At 44.6% G+C, this 21,646-nt stretch overlaps 4 protein-coding genes across 4 annotated transcripts; 1 reads left to right on the top strand and 3 right to left on the bottom strand.

The window, feature by feature from the left end:
* Window positions 1-30: 30 nt before the first annotated feature.
* On the bottom strand, window positions 31-8,329 carry LOC123513950 (titin homolog). The gene is made up of 2 exons (XM_045271444.1): window positions 199-8,329; window positions 31-34 (listed from the first exon to the last, which is right to left on the bottom strand). The coding sequence occupies exons 1-2, from the start codon at window positions 8,193-8,195 to the stop codon at window positions 31-33; spliced, it is 8,001 nt and encodes a 2,666-aa protein (XP_045127379.1). The 5' UTR covers window positions 8,196-8,329.
* On the bottom strand, window positions 8,259-10,348 carry LOC123513949 (cytadherence high molecular weight protein 1-like). The gene is made up of 2 exons (XM_045271443.1): window positions 8,383-10,348; window positions 8,259-8,269 (listed from the first exon to the last, which is right to left on the bottom strand). The coding sequence occupies exons 1-2, from the start codon at window positions 10,346-10,348 to the stop codon at window positions 8,259-8,261; spliced, it is 1,977 nt and encodes a 658-aa protein (XP_045127378.1).
* On the top strand, window positions 10,347-11,288 carry LOC123513948 (putative per-hexamer repeat protein 5). The gene is made up of 2 exons (XM_045271442.1): window positions 10,347-10,410; window positions 10,459-11,288. The coding sequence occupies exons 1-2, from the start codon at window positions 10,347-10,349 to the stop codon at window positions 11,286-11,288; spliced, it is 894 nt and encodes a 297-aa protein (XP_045127377.1).
* Window positions 11,289-11,291: 3 nt separating this feature from the next.
* Window positions 11,292-19,837, bottom strand: LOC123513945. Its single transcript, XM_045271441.1, has 6 exons — window positions 19,765-19,837; window positions 16,469-16,602; window positions 15,812-16,222; window positions 13,411-15,505; window positions 11,428-13,032; window positions 11,292-11,302 (listed from the first exon to the last, which is right to left on the bottom strand). The coding sequence occupies exons 1-6, from the start codon at window positions 19,835-19,837 to the stop codon at window positions 11,292-11,294; spliced, it is 4,329 nt and encodes a 1,442-aa protein (XP_045127376.1).
* Between the last annotated feature and the right edge of the window lie 1,809 nt (window positions 19,838-21,646).

The following is a 21,646-nucleotide window of genomic DNA, read 5'->3' as shown; positions in this document are numbered from 1 at the left end:
TGTCCTTTGATATCAGGTGATGACTTCAGCTCACCTCCAGGTATTATTATTGCATCATCATTTTTTGATTCTAGTCCCTCTTCATTTTTGTGTGCCAATAATTCCTCATCAAATAATGACGATATTGCCCTAGCTTTATGTACTGAGGTAACATAGTTATGTTTCGAAATTCCTTCAGTACTTTCTAATGGCACCAACCCTGGTGCTACTGTACTATCATTCAATATTGCTTGTGCCTCCAGCAGAGTTACTTGCTGAGGCACTGGTTTAATTTCAATATTATTCTCAAGCACTTCATTGTACTCTACAACATTAACTACAGGGTCTAATTTCTCTATCTTACTCTCTGAAGTTGAGAGTGCTGCTGCATCATGCTTCACTGACTCTGGAAAACCATTACAAGCCAATGATTTTCTAGTCTCACCAGTCTTACATTCATTTACAGTGTTGACATCAATCTCTACACTGCTTGGCAAAAATAAATAAAAATTATCAATAATGTCAACATGTGACTCAGTATCACTAATACAAGACTGTTCATTGTCCACATCAGCTTCCCAAACATCAGTAACACTTCCAACAAAGGATTCAACTCTGCCCATATCATTGATGCTATCATCCCTATCTACTTTCTCTTTCTCAAAAAAAATCAACGGATCAACATTAATGGCATCAGCAGACTTATTATCAGCTTCACCTTCAACATCTATATCAATTGTCTCAACAATGTTAACATTTACATTTTCCACATTATGTGTGCCATCTATTTGCCTGTACTCAATATTTCCTTCATCAACATTATCAGACTCAAAAATCTTAATATTTTCAGTTTCTGTACTATCAGCAATGTTTCTAACATCTCCAAGTAAACCAGTAACATCAACTGAAAACACATCAGAAGATGACTCAACACTGCTAGTGGTATCACCCTTTCCTCCACAATAAAAACCTTCCAAAATTGAAGCATCAAGACTTTTAACATTACTTCCAGTATTCTGTACAAACTTAGCTGAATAGGAATTCTCTTTACTGGGATCATGAGTTCCTGTAATAAATGACGACTCAAAACTCTCTCGCTGCTTCATAGAATTTCTGTCCCTCAACTCAGATGCAAGCTCTAAAGTTACTTCTTCCAAGTTTCCCTTCTTGGAACTTCCAGCTGCAGAATGACTATAGAGTTGACTTTTCTTTTCTTCCATACTAAACACTTTACAGTCATAAAGGTTTGTAGGAGACTGACCAATCACTACCTGATAATAAGATACCCCCAGTAAATTCTTTTTTACAATGTGCACCTCTTGACACTCATGTGTTGACCCCATTAATCTTTCTACATAGTCAACAGTTTCAGAAAAATCTTCAAAAGTCTTTGAGGAATTTAAGTTTACTCTTATAGTATATATGGGATCCAGATCTATGTAATTTGAGGAATTAATATTGCACAGTGGGTAAAAATATTCGTCAGCCATTGGTATGGGTTCATAACCAATATCTTTTTCATCAATATACTTTCTCTCATGTATATCAAATTCTACTTCCAAATTAACAACTGATTCATCCTGCAGTCCAACCCCTCTCAGTTCACTCTCAGTTTCAACCACAGATTTATCCTTTAATTCACTTTCAGTCTCAATCTTGGGTTTATTAACAAACATAATTTCAGATTCAACAAAAGATTCATTGTCAGATTCAACAAGCATAATCTTTTGTTCATTCCCACACTCAACAAGTTCCATCACAATAATCTCAGGTTGAATTCTAAAATCATTCTCAACTTCTTCCACAGATCCATCCTCTCCTTCAACTACAGATCCAACTATACCTTCAAGCAAAGAGTCTGAGTCATTTTTTATAACAGAATGATAATCAGATTCAGCTTTAACATCTTTATATTCAAACTCAGCCAGAGGATCTCCTTTATACTCAAATAAAGACTCAATGTTAGGTTCAAATACTACTTCATCCATAGATTGTACAACTGACTCAAAACCAATGTCAGAAACACTCTCTAGTTCAAACTCAACAAACGACTCAACCTCAAATTCAATTTCATGTTTCGATGCATCAACATCATGTTCAACCAAAAACTCAATCTCAGTTTCTACCATACACTCCTTACTGGGGTCATACATTGATTCCTTATCAGGCTCAAAAACTAACCCCATATCACCTTCAACCACAAGCTCAACCTCTTTTCCACAGAGAGGCTCAACCAAAGGCTCAATGTCTTGTTCAACTAAAGGCTCTACCACAGATTCGACCACTAGCTCCACCACAGGTTCAACCACAAAATTCATCACAGGTTCAATCACAGACTCCACCACAGGTTCAAAAAAAGGTTCAACTACAGCCTCCAACACAGGTTCAACTGGAAGCTCCACCACAGGTTCCACCACAGGCTCCACCTCATGTTCAATTACAAACTCCACCAGAGATTCAAATACAGGTTCAACCTGTGGTTCCACCACAGGTTGAACAAGAGGCTCTACCACAGGTTCAACAAGCTCCACCACAGATTCAAACACAGGCTCTACCTCAGGTTCAAAAATAAGCTCTACCTCAGATTCAACCAAAGGCTCTACCAAAGGTTCAACAACAGGCTCCACCACAAGATCAAACATAGGATCTACCACAGGTTTAACCACAGGCTCCATCACACGTTCAACCACAGGCTCCACCACAGGTTCAACCAGAGACTCCATCACAGGTTCAACCACAGGTTCAAAAACAATCTCAGCCACAGAATCCACTACAGGCTCCAACACAGGTTCAGCAACCACCACTATCATAGGTATATCCACAGGCTCCACCACAGTTTCAACATCAGGTTCAACCACAGGATCCACCACAGGTTCAAACACTATCTCACTCACGTAATCCACAACAGGTTCAACCATAGGTTCCACCGCAGGCTCAATGACAGGCTCCACCAAAGATTCAACAACAGGTTCAAACACAATCTCATTCACAGAATCCACCACAGGTTCAACCACAGGCTCCATCACAGGTTCAACCACAGGCTCTAACACAGGTTCAACCATAAGTTCCAAAACAGGTTCAATCACAGGCTCCACCAAAGGATTCACCACAGGCTCCATCACAGGTTCAACCACAGGCTCCATCAAAGGATCCACCACAGGTTCAACCACAAGCTCTACCACAGGTTCAACCACAGGCTCCAACACAGGTTCAACCACAGGCTCCACCAAAGGATCCACCACAGGTTCAACCACAAGCTCCACCACAGGTTCAACCACATGCTCCATCATAGGTTCAACCACAGGCTCCACCAAAGGATCCACCACAGGTTCAACCACAGGCTCCATCACAGGTTCAACCACAGGTTCCATCATAGGTTCAACCACTGGTTCAACCACAGGCTCCACCATAGGATCCACCACAGGTTCAACCACAAGCTCCATCATAGGTTCAACCACAGACTCCATCACAAGTTCAACCACAGGCTCCAAAACAGGTTCAACCACAGGCTCCACCAAAGGATCCACCACATGTTCAACCACAAGCTCTACCACAGGTTCAACCACAGGCTCCACCAAAGGTTCAACCACAGACTCCAACACAGGTTCAACCACAGGCTCCACCACAGGTTCAACCACAAGCTTCACCACAGGTTCAACCACATTCTCCATCATAGGTTCAACCACAGGCTCTACCACAGGTTCAAAAACAGGGTCCAACACAGGTTCCACCACAGGCTCCACCACAGGTTGAACCACAGGCTCCATCATAGGTTCAACCACATACTCCATCACAGGTTCAACCACAAGCTCCACTACAGGTTCAACCACAAGCTCCACCACAGGTTCAACCACAGGCTCCAACACAGGTTCAACCACAGGCTCCAACACAGGTTCAACCACAAGCTCCACCACAGGTTCAACCACATGCTCTGCCACAGGTTCAACTACAGGCTCCAACTCAGGTTCAATCACAGGCTCCAACTCAGGTTCAATCACAGGCTCCACCACAGGTTCAATCACAGACTCCAAAACAGGTTCAACCACAGGCTCCACCAAAGGATCCACCACAGGCTCCAAAACAGGTTTAACCACTGGCTCCACCACAGGTTCAACAGGATCCACCACAGGTTCAACCACAGGCTCCACCACTGGTTTACCAACAGGTTGAACCAGAGGCTCCAACAGAGGTTCAACAACAGGATACACCACAGGTTCAACAACAGGATCCACCATAGGTTCAACCACAGGTTGAACCAGAGATTCAACCACAGGCTCCACCACAGGTTCAACAATAGGCTCTTCCATAGGTTCAGCCACAGGCTGCACCACAGGTTCAACTACAGGTTCAAAAACAGGATCCACCACAGGTTCAACAAGATCCATAACAGGTTCAGCCACAGGCTCCTCCACAGGTTTAACCACAGGCTCCCCTACAGTTTCAACCACAGGTTCAACCAGAGACTCCACCACAGAACCCACCACAGGTTCAAGAACAATCTCAACCACTGAATCCACCAGAGGTTCAACCACAAGCTCAACCAAAGGTTCAACTATAGGCTCCACCAAGGGTTCAACCCCAGAACTCACCATAGGTTCTAACAAAATCTCAACCACAGGCTCCACCAGAGCTTCAGCCACAAACTCCAACAAAGGTTCAACCATGGGTTGAACCAGAGGTTCAACCATAAACTCCACCAAAGGTTCAATCTCAGGCTCCACCATAGGTTCTGCCAGAGGTTCAAATACAATCTCAACCACAGAATCCACCATAGCCTCCATCACAGGCTCCACCACATGTTCTACCACATACTCTACTACAGGTTCAACCAAAGACACCACCTCAGGTTCAAACACAATCTCAACCAATGAATCCATCACAGGTTCAGCCACAGACTCCACCACAGGTTCAACTACAGACTTCAGCACAGGTTCAACCAAAGAATCCACCACAGGTTCAAATACAGACTCCACCACAGGATCAACCACAGACTCCACCACAGGTTCAACCAAAGACTCCATCACAGGTTCAACCAAAGGTTTAACCACAGAATCCACAAAAGGCTCAACCACAGGGTCCACCACAGGTTCAACCACATGCTCCACAACAGGTTCAGCCACAAACTCCATCACAGGTTCAACCACTGGCTTAACAGTTTCAGCCACAAGATCCACCACAGATTCAGCTACAGGCTCCACCACAGGCTCTACTACAGGTTCAACCACAGGCTCCACCACAGGTTCAACCACAGGCTCCACCACAGGTTCAACCACAGGCTCCACCACAGATTCAACCACAGACTCCACCACAGGTTCAACCATAGATTCTACCACAGACTCTATCATACGTTCAACCACAGGTTCAGCCACAAGCTCCACCATAGAATCCACCACAGGTTCAAACACAAGTTCCACCAATGGTTCAAATACAAACTCCACCACAGAATTAACCACAGGTTCAAGACCAGGCTCTACCACATATTCAACCAAAGGCTCCACCATAGGTTCAACAACTGGCACAAGTTCAACCATAGGCTCCACGACAGGTTGAACCACAAGCTCCCCCACAGGTTCAACCACAGTCTTCCCCATTCGTTCAACCACAGACTCCACCACAGCTTCAACCACAGGCTCCACCACAGGTTCAACCACAGGCTCCACCACAGGTACAACCACAAGCTCCACCACAGGTTCAACCACAAGCTTCACCACAGGTTCACCCACAAGCTCCACCACAGGTTCAGCCACAGGCTCAACCATCGGCTCCACCACAAGGTCCGCCATAGGTTCCACCATGGGCTGCACCAAAGTTTCAATCACAGACTCCACCACAGGTTCAACCAAAGGCTCCACCACAGGTTCAACCACAGCCTCCACCACAGGTTCAACCACAGGCTCCACCACAGGTTCAACCACAAGCTTCACCACAGGTTCACCCACAAGCTCCACCACAGGTTCAGCCACAGGCTCAACCATTGGTTCCACCACAAGGTTCCCCATAGGTTCCACCATGGGCTGCAGCAAAGGTTCAGTCACAGACTCCACCACAGGTTCAACTACAGGCTCCACCAAAGGTTCAACCACAGGCTCCGCCACAGGTTCAGCCACAAGCTTCACCACAGGTTCAACCACAGGCTCCACCACAGGTTCCACCATGGGCTTCACCACAGGTTCAATGGCAGGCTCTACCACAGGTTCAACCACAAGCTCTACCACAGGTTCAACCACAAGCTTCACCACAGGTTCAACCACAAGCTTCACCACAGGTTCACCCACAAGCTCCACCACAGGTTCAGACACAGGCTCAACCATTGGTTCCACCACAAGGTTCCCCATAGGTTCCACCATGGGCTGCAGCAAAGGTTCAGTCACAGACTCCACCACAGGTTCAACTACAGGCTCCACCAAAGGTTCAACCACAGGCTCTGCCACAGGTTCAGCCACAAGCTTCACCACAGGTTCAACCACAGGCTCCACCACAGGTTCCACCATGGGCTTCACCACAGGTTCAATGGCAGGCTCTACCACAGGTTCAACCACAAGCTCCACCACAGGTTCAACCACAAGCTTCACCACAGGTTCACCCACAAGCTCCACCACAGGTTCAGCCACAGGCTCAACCATTGGTTCCACCACAAGGTTCCCCATAGGTTCCACCATGGGCTGCACCAAAGGTTCAATCACAGGTTCAACCACAGGCTCCACCACAGGTTCAACCACAGGCTCCACCACAAGTTCAACCACAAGCTTCACCACAGGTTCACCCACAAGCTCCACCACAGGTTCAGCCATAGGCTCAACCATTGGCTCCACCACAAGGTTCCCCATAGGTTCCACCATGGGCTGCAGCAAAGGTTCAGTCACAGACTCCACCACAGGTTCAACCACAGGTTCAATCACAAGTTGCAGCACAGTTTCAACTACAGGCTCCACCAAAGGTTCGACGATAGGTTTAAACACACTCTCAACCACAGAATCCATCACAGATTCCACCAAAGACTCTACCACAGGTTGAACCTCAAGCTCCACCACAGGTTCAACCACAGTCTGCCCCACTGGTTCAACCACAGGTTCAACCACAGGCTCCCCAACAGGTTCAACCAAAGACTCAACCACAGGTTGAACAACAAGCTCCACCACAGGTACAACCACAGGCTCCATCACAGGTTCAACGAAAGACTCCACTGCAGGTTCAACGACAGGCTCCATCACAGGTTCAACCACAGCCTCCACCATAGATTCAACCACAGACTCCACAACAGGTTCAATCACAGGCTCCACAGCTTCAACCACAAGCTCCATCAGAAGTTCAACCACAGGCTCAACCACAGGATGGACCACAAGCTCCACCATAGGTTCAACCACAGGTTCAGCCACAAGCTTCACCACAGGTTCAACCACAGGTTCCACCATGGGCTTCACCACAGGTTCAATGGCAGGCTCTACCACAGGTTCAACCACAAGCTCCACCACAGGTTCAACCACAAGCTTCACCACAGGTTCACCCACAAGCTCCACCACAGGCTCAACCATCGGCTCCACCACAAGGTCCCCCATAGGTTCCACCATGGGCTGCACCAAAGGTTCAATCACAGACTCCACCACAGGTTCAACCAAAGGCTCCACCACAGGTTCAACTACAGGTTCAACCACAGCCTTCACCACAGCTTCAACCACAAGCTTCACCACAGGTTCACCCACAAGCTCCACCACAGGTTCAGCCACAGGCTCAACCATTGGTTCCACCACAAGGTTCCCCATAGGTTCCACCATGGGCTGCAGCAAAGGTTCAGTCACAGACTCCACCACAGGTTCAACTACAGGCTCCACCAAAGGTTCAACCACAGGTTCAGCCACAGGTTCAGCCACAAGCTTCACCACAGATTCAACCACAGGATCCACCACAGGTTCCACCATGGGCTTCACCACAGGTTCAATGGCAGGCTCTACCACAGGTTCAACCACAGGTTCAACCACAAGCTTCACCACAGGTTCACCCACAAGCTCCACCACAGGTTCAGACACAGGCTCAACCATTGGCTCCACCACAAGGTTCCCCATAGGTTCCACCATGGGCTGCAGCAAAGGTTCAGTCACAGGTTCAACCAAAGGCTCCACCACAGGTTCAACCAAAGGCTCCACCACAGGTTCAACCACAAGCTTCACCACAGGTTCACCCACAAGCTCCACCACAGGTTCAGCCACAGGCTCAACCATTGGCTCCACCACAAGGTCCCCATAGGTTCCACCATGGGCTGCACCAAAGTTTCAATCACAGGTTCAACCAAAGGCTCCACCACAGGTTCAACCACAGGTTCCACCACAGGTTCAACCACAGGCTCCACCACAGGTTCAACCACAAGCTCCACCACAGGTTCAACCACAAGCTTCACCACAGGTTCACCCACAAGCTCCACCACAGGTTCAGCCACAGGCTCAACCATTGGCTCCACCACAAGGTTCCCCATAGGTTCCACCATGGGCTGCAGCAAAGGTTCAGTCATAGACTCCACCACAGGTTCAACCACAGGCTCCACCACAGGTTCAATCACAAGTTGCAGCACAGTTTCAACTACAGGCTCCACCAAAGGTTCAACAACAGGTTTAAACACTCTCTCAACCACAGAATCCATCACAGATTCCACCAAAGACTCTACCACAGGTTGAACCTCAAGCTCCACCACAGGTTCAACCACAGTCTGCCCCACTGGTTCAACCACAGGTTCAACCACAGGCTCCCCAACAGGTTCAACCAAAGACTCAACCACAGGTTGAACCACAAGCTCCACCACAGGTACAACCCCAGGCTCCATCACAGGTTCAACCAAAGACTCCACTGCAGGTTCAACGACAGGCTCCATCACAGGTTCAACCACAGCCTCCACCATAGATTCAACCACAGACTCCACAACAGGTTCAATCACAGGCACCACAGCTTCAACAACAAGCTCCATCAGAAGTTCAACCACAGGCTCAACCACAGGATGGACCACAAGCTCCACCATAGGTTCAACCACAGGCTCCACCACAGGTTCAGCCACAAGCTTCACCACAGGTTCAACCACAGGTTCCACCATGGGCTTCACCACAGGTTCAATGGCAGGCTCTACCACAGGTTCAACCACAAGCTCCACCACAGGTTCAACCACAAGCTTCACCACAGGTTCACCCACAAGCTCCACCACAGGCTCAACCATCGGCTCCACCACAAGGTCCCCCATAGGTTCCACCATGGGCTGCACCAAAGGTTCAATCACAGACTCCACCACAGGTTCAACCAAAGGCTCCACCACAGGTTCAACCACAGGCTCCACCACAGGTTCAACCACAAGCTTCACCACAGGTTCACCCACAAGCTCCACCACAGGTTCAGCCACAGGCTCAACCATTGGCTCCACCACAAGGTTCCCCATAGGTTCCACCATGGGCTGCAGTAAAGGTTCAGTCACAGACTCCACCACAGGTTCAACCACAGGTTCAATCACAAGTTGCAGCACAGTTTCAACTACAGGCTCCACCAAAGGTTCAACGACAGGTTTAAACACACTCTCAACCACAGAATCCATCACAGATTCCACCAAAGACTCTACCACAGGTTGAACCTCAAGCTCCACCACAGGTTCAACCACAGTCTGCCCTACTGGTTCAACCACAGGCTCCCCAACAGGTTCAACCAAAGACTCAACCACAGGTTGAACCACAAGCTCCACCACAGGCTCCATCACAGGTTCAACCAAAGACTCCACTGCAGGTTCAACGACAGGCTCCATCACAGGTTCAACCACAGCCTCCACCATAGATTCAACCACAGACTCCACAACAGGTTCAATCACAGGCTCCACAGCTTCAACCACAAGCTCCATCAGAAGTTCAACCACAGGCTCAACCACAGGATGGACCACAAGCTCCACCATAGGTTCAACCACAGGCTCCACCACAGGTTCAGCCACAAGCTTCACCACAGGTTCAACCACAGGCTCCACCACAGGTTCCACCATAGGCTTCACCAGAGGTTCAATGGCAGGCTCTACCACAGGTTCAACCACAAGCTCCACCACAGGTTCAACCACAAGCTTCACCACAGGTTCACCCACAAGCTCCACCACAGGTTCAGCCACAGGCTCAACCATCGGCTCCACCACAAGGTCCCCCATAGGTTCCACCTTGGGCTGCACCAAAGGTTCAATCACAGACTCCACCACAGGTTCAACCAAAGGCTCCACCACAGGCTCCACCACAGGTTCAACCACAGGCTCCACCACAGGTTCAACCACAAGCTTCACCACAGGTTCACCCACAACCTCCACCACAGGTTCAGCCACAGGCTCAACCATTGGCTCCACCACAAGGTCCCCCATAGGTTCCACCATGGGCTGCAGCAAAGGTTCAGTCACAGACTCCACCACAGGTTCAACCACAGGCTCCACCACAGGTTCAACCAAAGACTCAACCACAGGTTGAACCACAAGCTCCACCACAGGTACAACCCCAGGCTCCATCACAGGTTCAACCAAAGACTCCACTGCAGGTTCAACGACAGGCTCCATCACAGGTTCAACCACAGCCTCCACCATAGATTCAACCACAGACTCCACAACAGGTTCAATCACAGGCTCCACAGCTTCAACCACAAGCTCCATCAGAAGTTCAACCACAGGCTCAACCACAGGATGGACCACAAGCTCCACCATAGGTTCAACCACAGGTTCAGCCACAAGCTTCACCACAGGTTCAACCACAGGCTCCACCACAGGTTCAGCCACAAGCTTCACCACAGGTTCAACCACAGGCTCCACCATGGGCTTCACCACAGGTTCAATGGCAGGCTCTACCACAGGTTCAATCATAGGCTCCACCACTAGTTCAACCAGAAGCTCCATCACAGAATTAACCACAGGTTCAACCATAGGCTCTACTATAGGTTCTCCCATAGACTCCACCACAGGTTTAAACACAGGTTCCATTACAGGTTCAACCACATGCTCCATCACAAGTTCAACCACAGGCTTCACCACATGTTCAACCACAGGCTCCACCATATGTTCAACCACAGGTTCAATGGCAGGCTCCACCACAGGTTCAACAACAGAATTAACCACAGTTTCAACCACAGGCTCCACCAGAGATTCAACAACTGGCTCCACCACAGATTTAACCACATGTTCAACCAGAGGCTCCACCTCAGGTTCAAACACAGGCTCCACCATAGATTTAACCACAGGCTCCACCAGAGGTTCAACCATAGGCTCCACCACAGGTTCAATTAGAAGCTGCACTATAGGTTCAACCACAGGCCACACCAGGGGTTGAAGCCTAGGCTCCACCTCAGTTTCAAACATACGTTCCACTAGAGGTTCAACCACAGGCTCCACCACAGGTTTGATCATAATCTCCATCACAGGTTCAACCACAGGTCCCAACAGGGGTTCAAACTTAGACTCCACCACACTTTCAAACATAGGTTCCACCACAGGTTCAAACACAGACTCCATCACAAGTTCCATGACAGAATTCACTAAAAGCTCCACCATAGGCTCAACTGTAGGTTCTACTACAGGCTTAGCCAAAGACTCCACCACTGCTTCAACCACAGGGTGAACCTCTTGTTCAATCACAGGCTGGGCCACAAACTCCTCCATAGGCTCCACCAGAGGCTGCATTACAGTTTTAACCGCAGATTGAACAACAGGCTTAGTCTCTGATTCAACATATTCAACCATTGGCTCAGCCTCATTTTCCACCACAGGCTTAACCACAGATTCAGGTACGGGCTCAGCCTCGGGTTCAATCACAGACTCCTCCTCATGTTGAATTATAGATTTATAAAGGTCAGGTTCAAGAACTGACTTAGCTTCAGTTTGTACCACAGACTGGCTGAGAGCTTCAACATTCTCAATCACAATCATTGGATCAAGGTCAATTACAGGCTGAACTTCATACTGAATTGTAGACTCAATTTCACTTTCTACAACAGCCTGCACTCCTGGCCAAAATGCTCCTTCAACTGTAGATTCCTTCACATACAAATTTTTGGTTTCAACTGGACTCTCTTTCTGAGGATCAATATCATATTCCACAACATTCTCCACCATACATTCAATCCTAAGTTCCAGCACAGACTTTGACTCAGAATCAATCATAGGTTCTACCTCCACTCCACCAGCAGATCTAACATGACGTTCAACCACAACTTTATCTTTAAAGTTAACCACACCTTCAATCTCAGGTTCAATAACAGACCTTTGTTCAACCACAGATTCAATGTCAGGTTCTTCAACAAACTCATCCTCAAGCTCAGTTACAGACTCACTTCCATGTTCAATCATTGATTCATATCCAAGTTCAACCATAGATTCACCCTCAAGTTCAGCCACATGCTCACCATATAGTTCAACTACAGACTCAAACTCATATTTAATCACAGACTCATCTTCAAATCCTACCAGAGACTCAACTACCATTTCAACCATCATCTCCTTATCATCTTCAACAACAGACTCTATTTCAAGTACAACTGAAGATTTCCTATCAGGTTCCACCACAGACTCATTAGGTTCAGTCAATAGGTCACACTCAGGCTCACTAGCAAATTCAACTACAGGCTCCAAATTATGTTCAGATATATATCCAAGTTCAGATTCAAAAAAAGATTTGTCATCAAGATCAATCAGTGGATGAACCTCAGACTCGTATTTAATCAAAGCTTCCACATTTGTTTCCAACACATGCTCAACAACAGACTTAACCTCAAGTTCAAACACATGTTCAACTAAGGACTTAACCTCATACTCCACAAACACATCTCCCTCAGACTGAACTATTCTGGCTTCATCCCCACACTGAACTACACTGAAGTCCTCACTTGTCTGTTCATTTTTATCCACATCATGACTCTCAAATTTGACATCACTAATATCTTCAAACACTGTAAATTGTCCCTCACCTTTGTCTCCTATTATTTGCAAAGTATCACCAACATCCTCAACTTTACTTGTAAATTGTGTTTCAGCTTTGGTCAAGGATTCTTTATCCACCTGTTGAGCCTCTAGAGCTCCTAACAAATTCTCAGTTTCACCTTCACTTACAAGAGTAGACCTGGCGGTAACACTATCTGTGCTATCTTTTGTGAAATATTCATTTACTCCAGACACATTTTTTATGGAATTACTCATTGACAACTCTTCAAGCTTGTCTTCAAAATAGCTTAATGTATCAGATGTACTGTCAACATCACCAAAAAGTTTTTCAACAAGACGTATAACAGTGTTAAAATTGCGTCTCTCTGTATTATATTCTACCATAGTACGAGCTAACAGTTTTATAAATGAATCATTTGTCCTGAAATGTGCACAGATAAAATGGTCAGTATCATTTGATATCAAGCCAGTAAGACTAAGCAAGTCTATAGCAAATGCTTTAGCCTTCAACTCACCTGCAAGACGTGCCAATTCATCAGGGTCTACATTAGGATCTGTGTAGCTTTGAATTGTGGGCTCAGGATCAGCATACATTGGTCGAGCAGTACTGGGTCCAGGCTCTTTCCCTCCATCACCTGAGAAGGAAGTGGGAGGGTTTTCTACTCCAGAAGTGGAATAAGAGATAGATTCTGTACTACTCACTATGGTTTCAACATCTATTGTGTCTATATATACTGGGATCTTATCTACATCTGCTTCTATTACTTTGGCACCACTTACTTTCTCAGCATTACCAATAGCAACATTCTCATCATTACTGTCATTAGAAGTCTGCTGAATAAAAGCATGATCTACAATGTTAGCACTTTCTAATAGTTCTGTGTCATTTTCAGCATCAAGTACACTTGTAGATGCTTTAGAGTCCAAATATTTGCTGGCATTATCAAAATCAAAGTTGGAGATACTAGCACTTTCAACTTCCAGGTTATCAAGCCAGATACTACCATCTGTACCATACTGACCAGAACTAACAAATTCCTTTTTCTCAAGGTAGCTGTCAAGTGGCTTATCAGTTGATAGAATTTGGAAACCATCATTAGTATTTATGTGTTCATGTGCACCTTGAGAGTCATCATCATCATCATCATCATCATAATAAATCAAATCATTTGTACCTGAAGTAGTAGAGTTATCAACTTCATGTGATGCAAAACCCACTCTACTATGAACAACACTGCTTTCCTTCTCTAATTCTAGATCATGTATTGCATCTAACTCCATGTTATCAAAATAATTATAACTACTGTCATGTTGTCTGATTGCCTTGCCTTTGTCTTCAAGTGGTGAAAGCTCTGTTGCTAAATCAAAATCATCCCCAAAACTAGCTGTCAGTTCCACTACAGTGTTATCATTAACGTCCACACCGTCCTGAATGTCATCAAAAAGCTCTAAATCCTCCATACCTAGATAACCACCTGCATCCTCTTCACTACCCTCTGCTGTGTCACTGGCATTCTGACCCAAGTCTGTTGAGGAGGCATTATCTGGCATCTCAAGGAGCACATCAGATGATGGCTCCTCATCAACTGTAGCTGAAGAACTGTTCTCTACAGATGAAAGATTGGACTGAGAGGAGTCAGGGACATTTTCATCTACATCTTCTGTGTCATGTGAAACTTGAACATCAGTATTGGCACTTTCACTCTCCTCTACAGGGACAGAAATATCATCTGGAGGCACATCAGCACCATGAGAAGTTATTCCTTCATCACCACCGACTTGTGATTCTTTGGTGTCCTCAGAGGCTGTGACTTCAACTTCCACAACATCATCCAAAGGAGCTTCTGATTCACTCGGATCAGGAGTCTCTGGAGTTTCTGCCTCTGGAGATTCTGCAGTTTCTGAGCTGCTAAACCAAGATGAAAAGAAACCCTCACTTTCGACAGGTTTCTCAGTCGGAACATCGGTACTTTCGATAATCGTTTCCACTTTAGGAGCACCAAATTCATTCTCTGGCTCCTCTGTTGTCAGAACTGTTTCTCTGTCTTCTGGGAGAGAATCAAGGAAATCAATGTCTCTCGCCTCAGAATGTCCTTCATCACCATCTTCCAATGGTGGTTCTGTCTCCTCTGCCATGGATATGCTTTCTTTTTCACTGACGTGTAAACTCGCTTCAGTGACCATTTCACCGTCAGTAGCGGAGGCTGGCAATTCCACGGTCTCAGAGGTTGTCTCCGGCCCACTAGTGACACTCTCCTCTGTGTCTGGCAAGGGCATGGAGTCTGCTGCTTCATCTTGGTCAATGCCTGGGTCTGTCACCTTGGGCTCCTCAACTTGTGCATCCTTTGGTGGACTGGTGGGGGTTGAATGATGCAGCAATGCAGGAATAGGTACTGTTGTAGGAGTATCACCTAACACAAGGGAAGCTGCAGGAAGTTCTGATGTTTGGGAGTCCTTTGAAGTGGTGGTGGCAGTGCTGATATCTTCATCAAAATATAAAGTAGTACCGTCAATCACTTCAAAAGAGACTGATGACGGCTCAAGAGTGATGAGGCTCTCAGATTCTTTGACATCATCTACCTCTTCCTTAACTTCACCTGGATTTACTGGCTGGGGAGATTCTGGCATTGGTTCAAGTGGTGGCTCACTTGGTTCAATTAGCACATCATCGCTAGCACTGGGGTCTACTTCCTCTCTCTTAGGAATATCTTTCTCTTCTTCCTTCTCCTTTTCTGGAAGATTATCAATGGTACTGGCATCTATCACCTCATCATGTTTACTATCATCTATCATTTCACCTTCAATATTCTCATTCTCATGAAATTCTTGGGGTTCCTCCTCTTCTTGGCTGTCTTCCTGTTCCTCCTCCTCCACCTCCTCCTCCAATGTCTCATCATTTTTCTCCACCTCCTTCACCACTTCCTTCTCTTCTTCCTGAGGAGTTTTACTGTTTTCTGTAGTAGTGCCTCCATCACTGTCTGGTTGACTAGCATCTTCAGATTCTGGACTTAAGTTTGGAGGAGAGGCATGACTTGTGGTTTCCTCACTCTGAAGGTGTTCCTCTGCTGGGGGTGCTGGGGGCAGGTTGTTGTACTCCACATCTTCAGCAGTTATGGCAACTTTAGGAATTTCAGTAAAGTCAGTGACAGTTTTCTCATTAGCCTTGGGCTCCTGGTTGGGGGACTCTTCAGATGGGTTGTCTTTGCTAGGTCCTCCATCACTTTTTCCCATATAAGGTTCTGTTGGCACCTCATAGTCAAGTTTTGATTTTAAGATCTTGTGTTCACGGATGTATTTCAAAGGTGCATATCCTCGCCTTCCTTTGATCTGAAAAGACAAATATAACATGGAGAATCACTGAAAATTTATAAGTTATTACTCAACACTAAAAAGACACAGTTGCATTAATCAATGACAATTTACAAACTACTACCCAATACATAACATTTTAATCAAAACATCTCTTGACCAGCTAAATAGACTATTTTCTTAATCACAATGCTATATTACTTCATAACACTATGAACACAGAGAGAGCTTAACATAGTAATAATTCTTGATCTCAAAACAAACCTCAACTCCCCAAAGATCCCGTCGGCTGCCAGCCTCCTTGCTGTATACTAGCACCTGTGCGTTATTGGGAAATGACAATATGTCCTTGTCATTGCTGGGGTAGGCAAGGACTGTTACACCTTTGGAAACAGGGTCTGTGGACAAACAAAATAAAGTATCAGGATTGCTATGTAAAATTTCTATGTAATTAAATTTTATCTTAAAAATCTTCTTGCTTACAGTGTATAATGAAATACACTGACACACACACACACACACACACACACACACACACACACACACACACACACATGCACGGCTGTCTTCCTTCCTTCCCCTTGTATGTAGCATGGATCACCATCACAGACAGAGGCCATATAACAACACTCATCTAAGGGCCTCTAGGTATGCTAACTCTATTATCACAACAAGACCAACTATAGCTAATAAAATTTAAAATGTAGTACAATTATCTGCATGAATGAGTTCACGTAAATACTTATCTACTATTATATGTTCATTTCTAAAAATGTTCCAAATGGTTCCTATATCAATTTTATTGTATTTCAATTGATATATTTTTAATTACCTGTTAAATGATAATGTGATTGAAAATATCTTATATATGAATATTTAAAAAATTTGATAAGAACATTGTGAGTACAGCAATCAGCTGACCTACTGAAAGGGGAGAAGCATATGTTGCAGATCAGCTACCTACTACACTACACCTGGTTATCTTTATTCCTTATTGCTTCTCTCTCCTCCCAAAGAAGCAACAAAAAGAAAAAGCCATCCCTAAAACCTGTCAGTACTTCCCCCACCCCCCTTCCCTGCCATCACTTTCACTTGCTGCAGGTCAAGAACAGTGTAGATTAAAAAGATTAATACAGTGGATGTCACTGTAGGCACATGTGAAGGTGGCAGGTGCTGGTCACACATGCCACCACATCACACTCAGCTTTATTTTTGTTAATGGTTAATAAGTAAACATGAAATAAATAAAAGAAATAAAGAAAGATACATCACATTTCTTTCTCAGTCTTCCATCAGTGTCCCTAAGGTTGTAATGGACATGAATCAAGGATGAAAAGATAATGGTTAAAGTCGAATAGCTAATTTCTATGACCAAATAATCTTATGGGAAATAGATGAATGAGAAGAAACAGATTACTACCACTCCAGAGCACACCCTCACTCAATACTTGTGAGTTGTGATGGTGTTTCTGTTTGTGATCCCAGACACACTGACAGCTATCCTCACCAGTCACTTACTGTTGTGATTATGGTTATCACTACAGGTCAGGGTGAGACTGACCCATAATTGATAAGCCTGAGAGCTTCAAGACTGACTTCTGTATCACTCTTCAAGATATCATCATGATCAACATCAGTAACAACAGCAGAAGCAGAAGCAGCAGCAGCAGCAGCAGCAGGCATCTCTATGATCTTACTATACAACTAAGTCCTCTTTAACCCTCTCTACCATATGTCAACTGTCAATGTATTCCAGATAACTTACACAAAGCTTATCTCTCTATCTAGATTTGACATTATGAAATAGGTACAGACAGCAACTCAAAAGCTAAGGCATTATAGATTGCTATATACTATATGCTAACAGAAGCAGAAAAATATAATCTGACGACCAAGTTATTCTGTAAGTGATCTTATGACTACCACAATAATTATGTGCTTGTGGTATATCAAACCTTGCATGGCCAAAACCAGAAATCATTCATACAGGTTACAGTCCAAAATCAACTTCTTTCAAATAAAAGGATGGTATCATTTCATTATTTTTAACATGACATCAATTCTTTCCTGTGCTGAGTGATCCTGCTGGTTACCATTCACTACAGGGTTTGACGGAGCAATAGTGCAGTACATATTTTATAATAAATCAGGTATGTTAAAAATATCAAAGTAAAATCCAGCAGTTACATATTCATTCAGTTGCACGTCTTCAAGCAACAGAGTGAGTGAGTGACATAAGTAGTCTGAGTACCTGCAGCCGTACCTTCCATTTCCTCCAGGAAGCCCTACACTCACCCTCTCATCCTCACACTGACCCAAGCGACCACTTCTTAGTACACATTCCTTATGCAGAAAAACATAAGAGTATGATTTCCTTGTCTGAACAGTTTTGTTTTTTTTCTTTTCAAAACTTTTACAAATATGCATTTTGTGCTTATGAAACATACAGACTTGAGAGGCTTCACAGACTTGCTGCCTTCTCACTCACTAAATCCATTTCACTTCCCAATGGCTTCCAGTTTTCTTTGAAGTCTGAAACTACACTTCATCAATGTAATAAATAGCTAAACATAATTGCACTTTGATTTCAAATAATACAGAAACCTCCATTACTCTGATGCATTACAGGTGATAAAGCAACAATACTGTACAGCCGGGATATCAATGTAGGCTCAGTGTACAGATATGCTAAATAATTCAGGCAATCCTCAGACCCCATCTACACAAAGGTAAAAAAAAAAAATAAATAAATAAATAAATAAATAAATAAATAAATAAATAAATAAATGAAAATAAAAACAATAAGGATAATGAAAACCTGTGGTGTTTGACCTGCATTATCCTGTAGGAACCCTGTTATTAGTCATGTGCACAAAGTAAGCAGAGAGAAAGGCTTGGCAGAGGAAATGATGGTAGGGATGAGGAATGGCTGGATGCTTTGTGGCTTGGTGAATCAACCCACAAGGTAATCTCTGACTTTGGTGTCCACCTGTTACTTAAAACACATCATCATTCTATACTGAAGCGTGAAGTATTGCATTCAGTTTTCAACCAATTAGGAATGCCATTTGCTTCATCTTTGGTTGTATGAATAGTCAAGTAAATAAAACAATTAATTCAAACTAATCGTGACAAAATATTCAATCACCACTGTTCCAATCTTACTGCATTTCATATTCTTTGGAGATGGAGGTGGCAACTCTATTCAAGAGACGTAGCAGTAATGTTTATCAGCAGAAAGGCAGACTTGCGAGGTCCACATTGCACTTGTACAAATAAGCACACACACAGATACTCACTACACCTTGAATTGCACTGTCCTCAGGTAAAATATTTGAGTGAACATTATTGGTTTATCAATATTCACTGTAAAGTCCACACAGTGCTGGTCATTAAGTAACTAAATCCTTGTTATTATGAACAAGAAAAAGAGATGATTGATGCAAAGGTACTGTATAACAACAGTGCCTTATTTTTCAACTATTTTCTTCCAGACCATCACAAAATCCATTGTAAACACATAACACAATTGTATAAAGTGGCAGAAAAATGCCACCAACCCTCAACTGCCAACAAGTCTGTGAAGGTGTGGAAGTGCAGGGTTTTCAGGTGGAGTGAGATGAAAGCAAGCATTTTCAGGGAAATTATCAGAATCACCTAAAACACGGAAGATTAAGTAAAGCACAGTAGTAAAGATTAGATAAACTTTAGGTTAGAATATGTAGCTATTTGGGCTGGAGCACACGAGCAACTCTGTGGCATAATTTTGTGGCTGGGTTGTAGCTAGCTCTCCATGAGCTTGCATTGTTCAGAAGCTGTCCTGCACATACGAGCATCTGTGACAAGTGACTGTGGTGAGCTGTTGCTCATCCCTGCCACAGCACATGAGCGACTGTGGGTGAGCTATGGGCAGTCAGTCACATATCAAACGTGGTGCCACGATGTAGCGCCACAAGGTCGCTTGTGTGCTCCCAGCCTATAAAGCAAAGTTGTGATATTTTGTGATGTGGCGTGAAAATTTTCATTCATTGTCATTGTTATGATAACAGAATGTATTTTATGGGTGTGTTTCAAATTATTCTGGTTGCGTATTAGGTACATTCTTGGCGATTCTGATAATTTACTCCCTGGAGAATACACGTCTTTGTCTCACCCTGCTTGAAAACCCCACACTCCCACAGGTCCACTTTTTTTCTTTATGTAAGAGGGAATCTTGTTGGGGAATAGATAAAAAATGCCTAGCTCATGAGTCACCTGTAGCATAAAGGGCAGATGACATTTTTCCTACACTTTATACTATCGCATTACATGTATACGATGGGTTTTGCGAAGGTCTGGAAGAGCAAAACACTAAGGCGCTGGAGTTATACTGAACCACTACTGATGCAAGTATTCAAGCAAATTAACATGTGTTATTTAAATATGCGTTATCCTGCTATTTTCTACACCCAAAGCATAAAGTAAGAGACAGCAGCAGTATTATTGCAATGCTTGTCAGCCATCACTTGCTCACTCCTATAGTATATGCAGCTAGAGTGAATAATCTAATAACATCTATATTATTTACAATACTATACTAAACTTTGAGAGAAACATTGCAGAGCCACATCTTATCAGCAGAGAGAGAGAGAGAGAGAGAGAGAGAGAGAGAGAGAGAGAGAGAGAGAGAGAGAGAGAGAGAGAGACAAGCATTAGTAAGTGCCAGTAAAGTACTTATAGTGCGTGGCTGGCATGTAGCGCGCCCACTGTCCCTGAGAATGTTGCCCCCCCCCCTCATCCCCGACTCCTCTGGGACCCGCACCTCTGCCACTGACCTGTCACCTGCTGCCATACTGAAACCCAAGAGCCGCCTGACGAAGGAGGGTAGTGTTGGTGCTCTTGCCTCTTGATCCCCCTGTCTTCTCAACACACACACACACACACACACACACATTCGGTCCAGTCATGCAAATTTGAGTAATGTTTAGTAACCCCAGTGGTGAGTGTGAGGGATGCTGTCATCTCCCAGGGTACACGTGATGCTGGTGGGGCTCATCTGTCAACGTTACACCAGCTCAAAGCCAGGATATCGCCTTCAATTTACCTTTCCATGATAAAGAAGCAAGAGCATAATAAAAATAACCCTCAGATCATTGTTGGCAGTAAACATTCACTCCATCTTGCATCCACCTTTGTGAACTCTATTAATACTGGTGAAATTATATTAGCTTTCAATGTCTTACCTTTACACTCTGGGTCTCCACATCGTCGGAAATCTGATATTTTTGCTGTTACGGCACCAAAAACCGACAAAATGAGGAGGAACCCCAGTAACATCCGCCCCATCCTCCTGCCATGTTACAACTGAGGTAGTGTTCCAGTAATGTTTCAGCCATTGCCACAAGTCAATATTTTTTCCTTTTATCAGGGAACGTAGAGTTGCAAGCAAGTGTTATTTATTTT

This window comes from Portunus trituberculatus, chromosome 37, assembly GCF_017591435.1.
Source record: "Portunus trituberculatus isolate SZX2019 chromosome 37, ASM1759143v1, whole genome shotgun sequence".
NCBI classification, from domain to species: domain Eukaryota; kingdom Metazoa; phylum Arthropoda; class Malacostraca; order Decapoda; family Portunidae; genus Portunus; species Portunus trituberculatus.
This window is presented reverse-complemented; position numbering and strand designations above follow the sequence as displayed.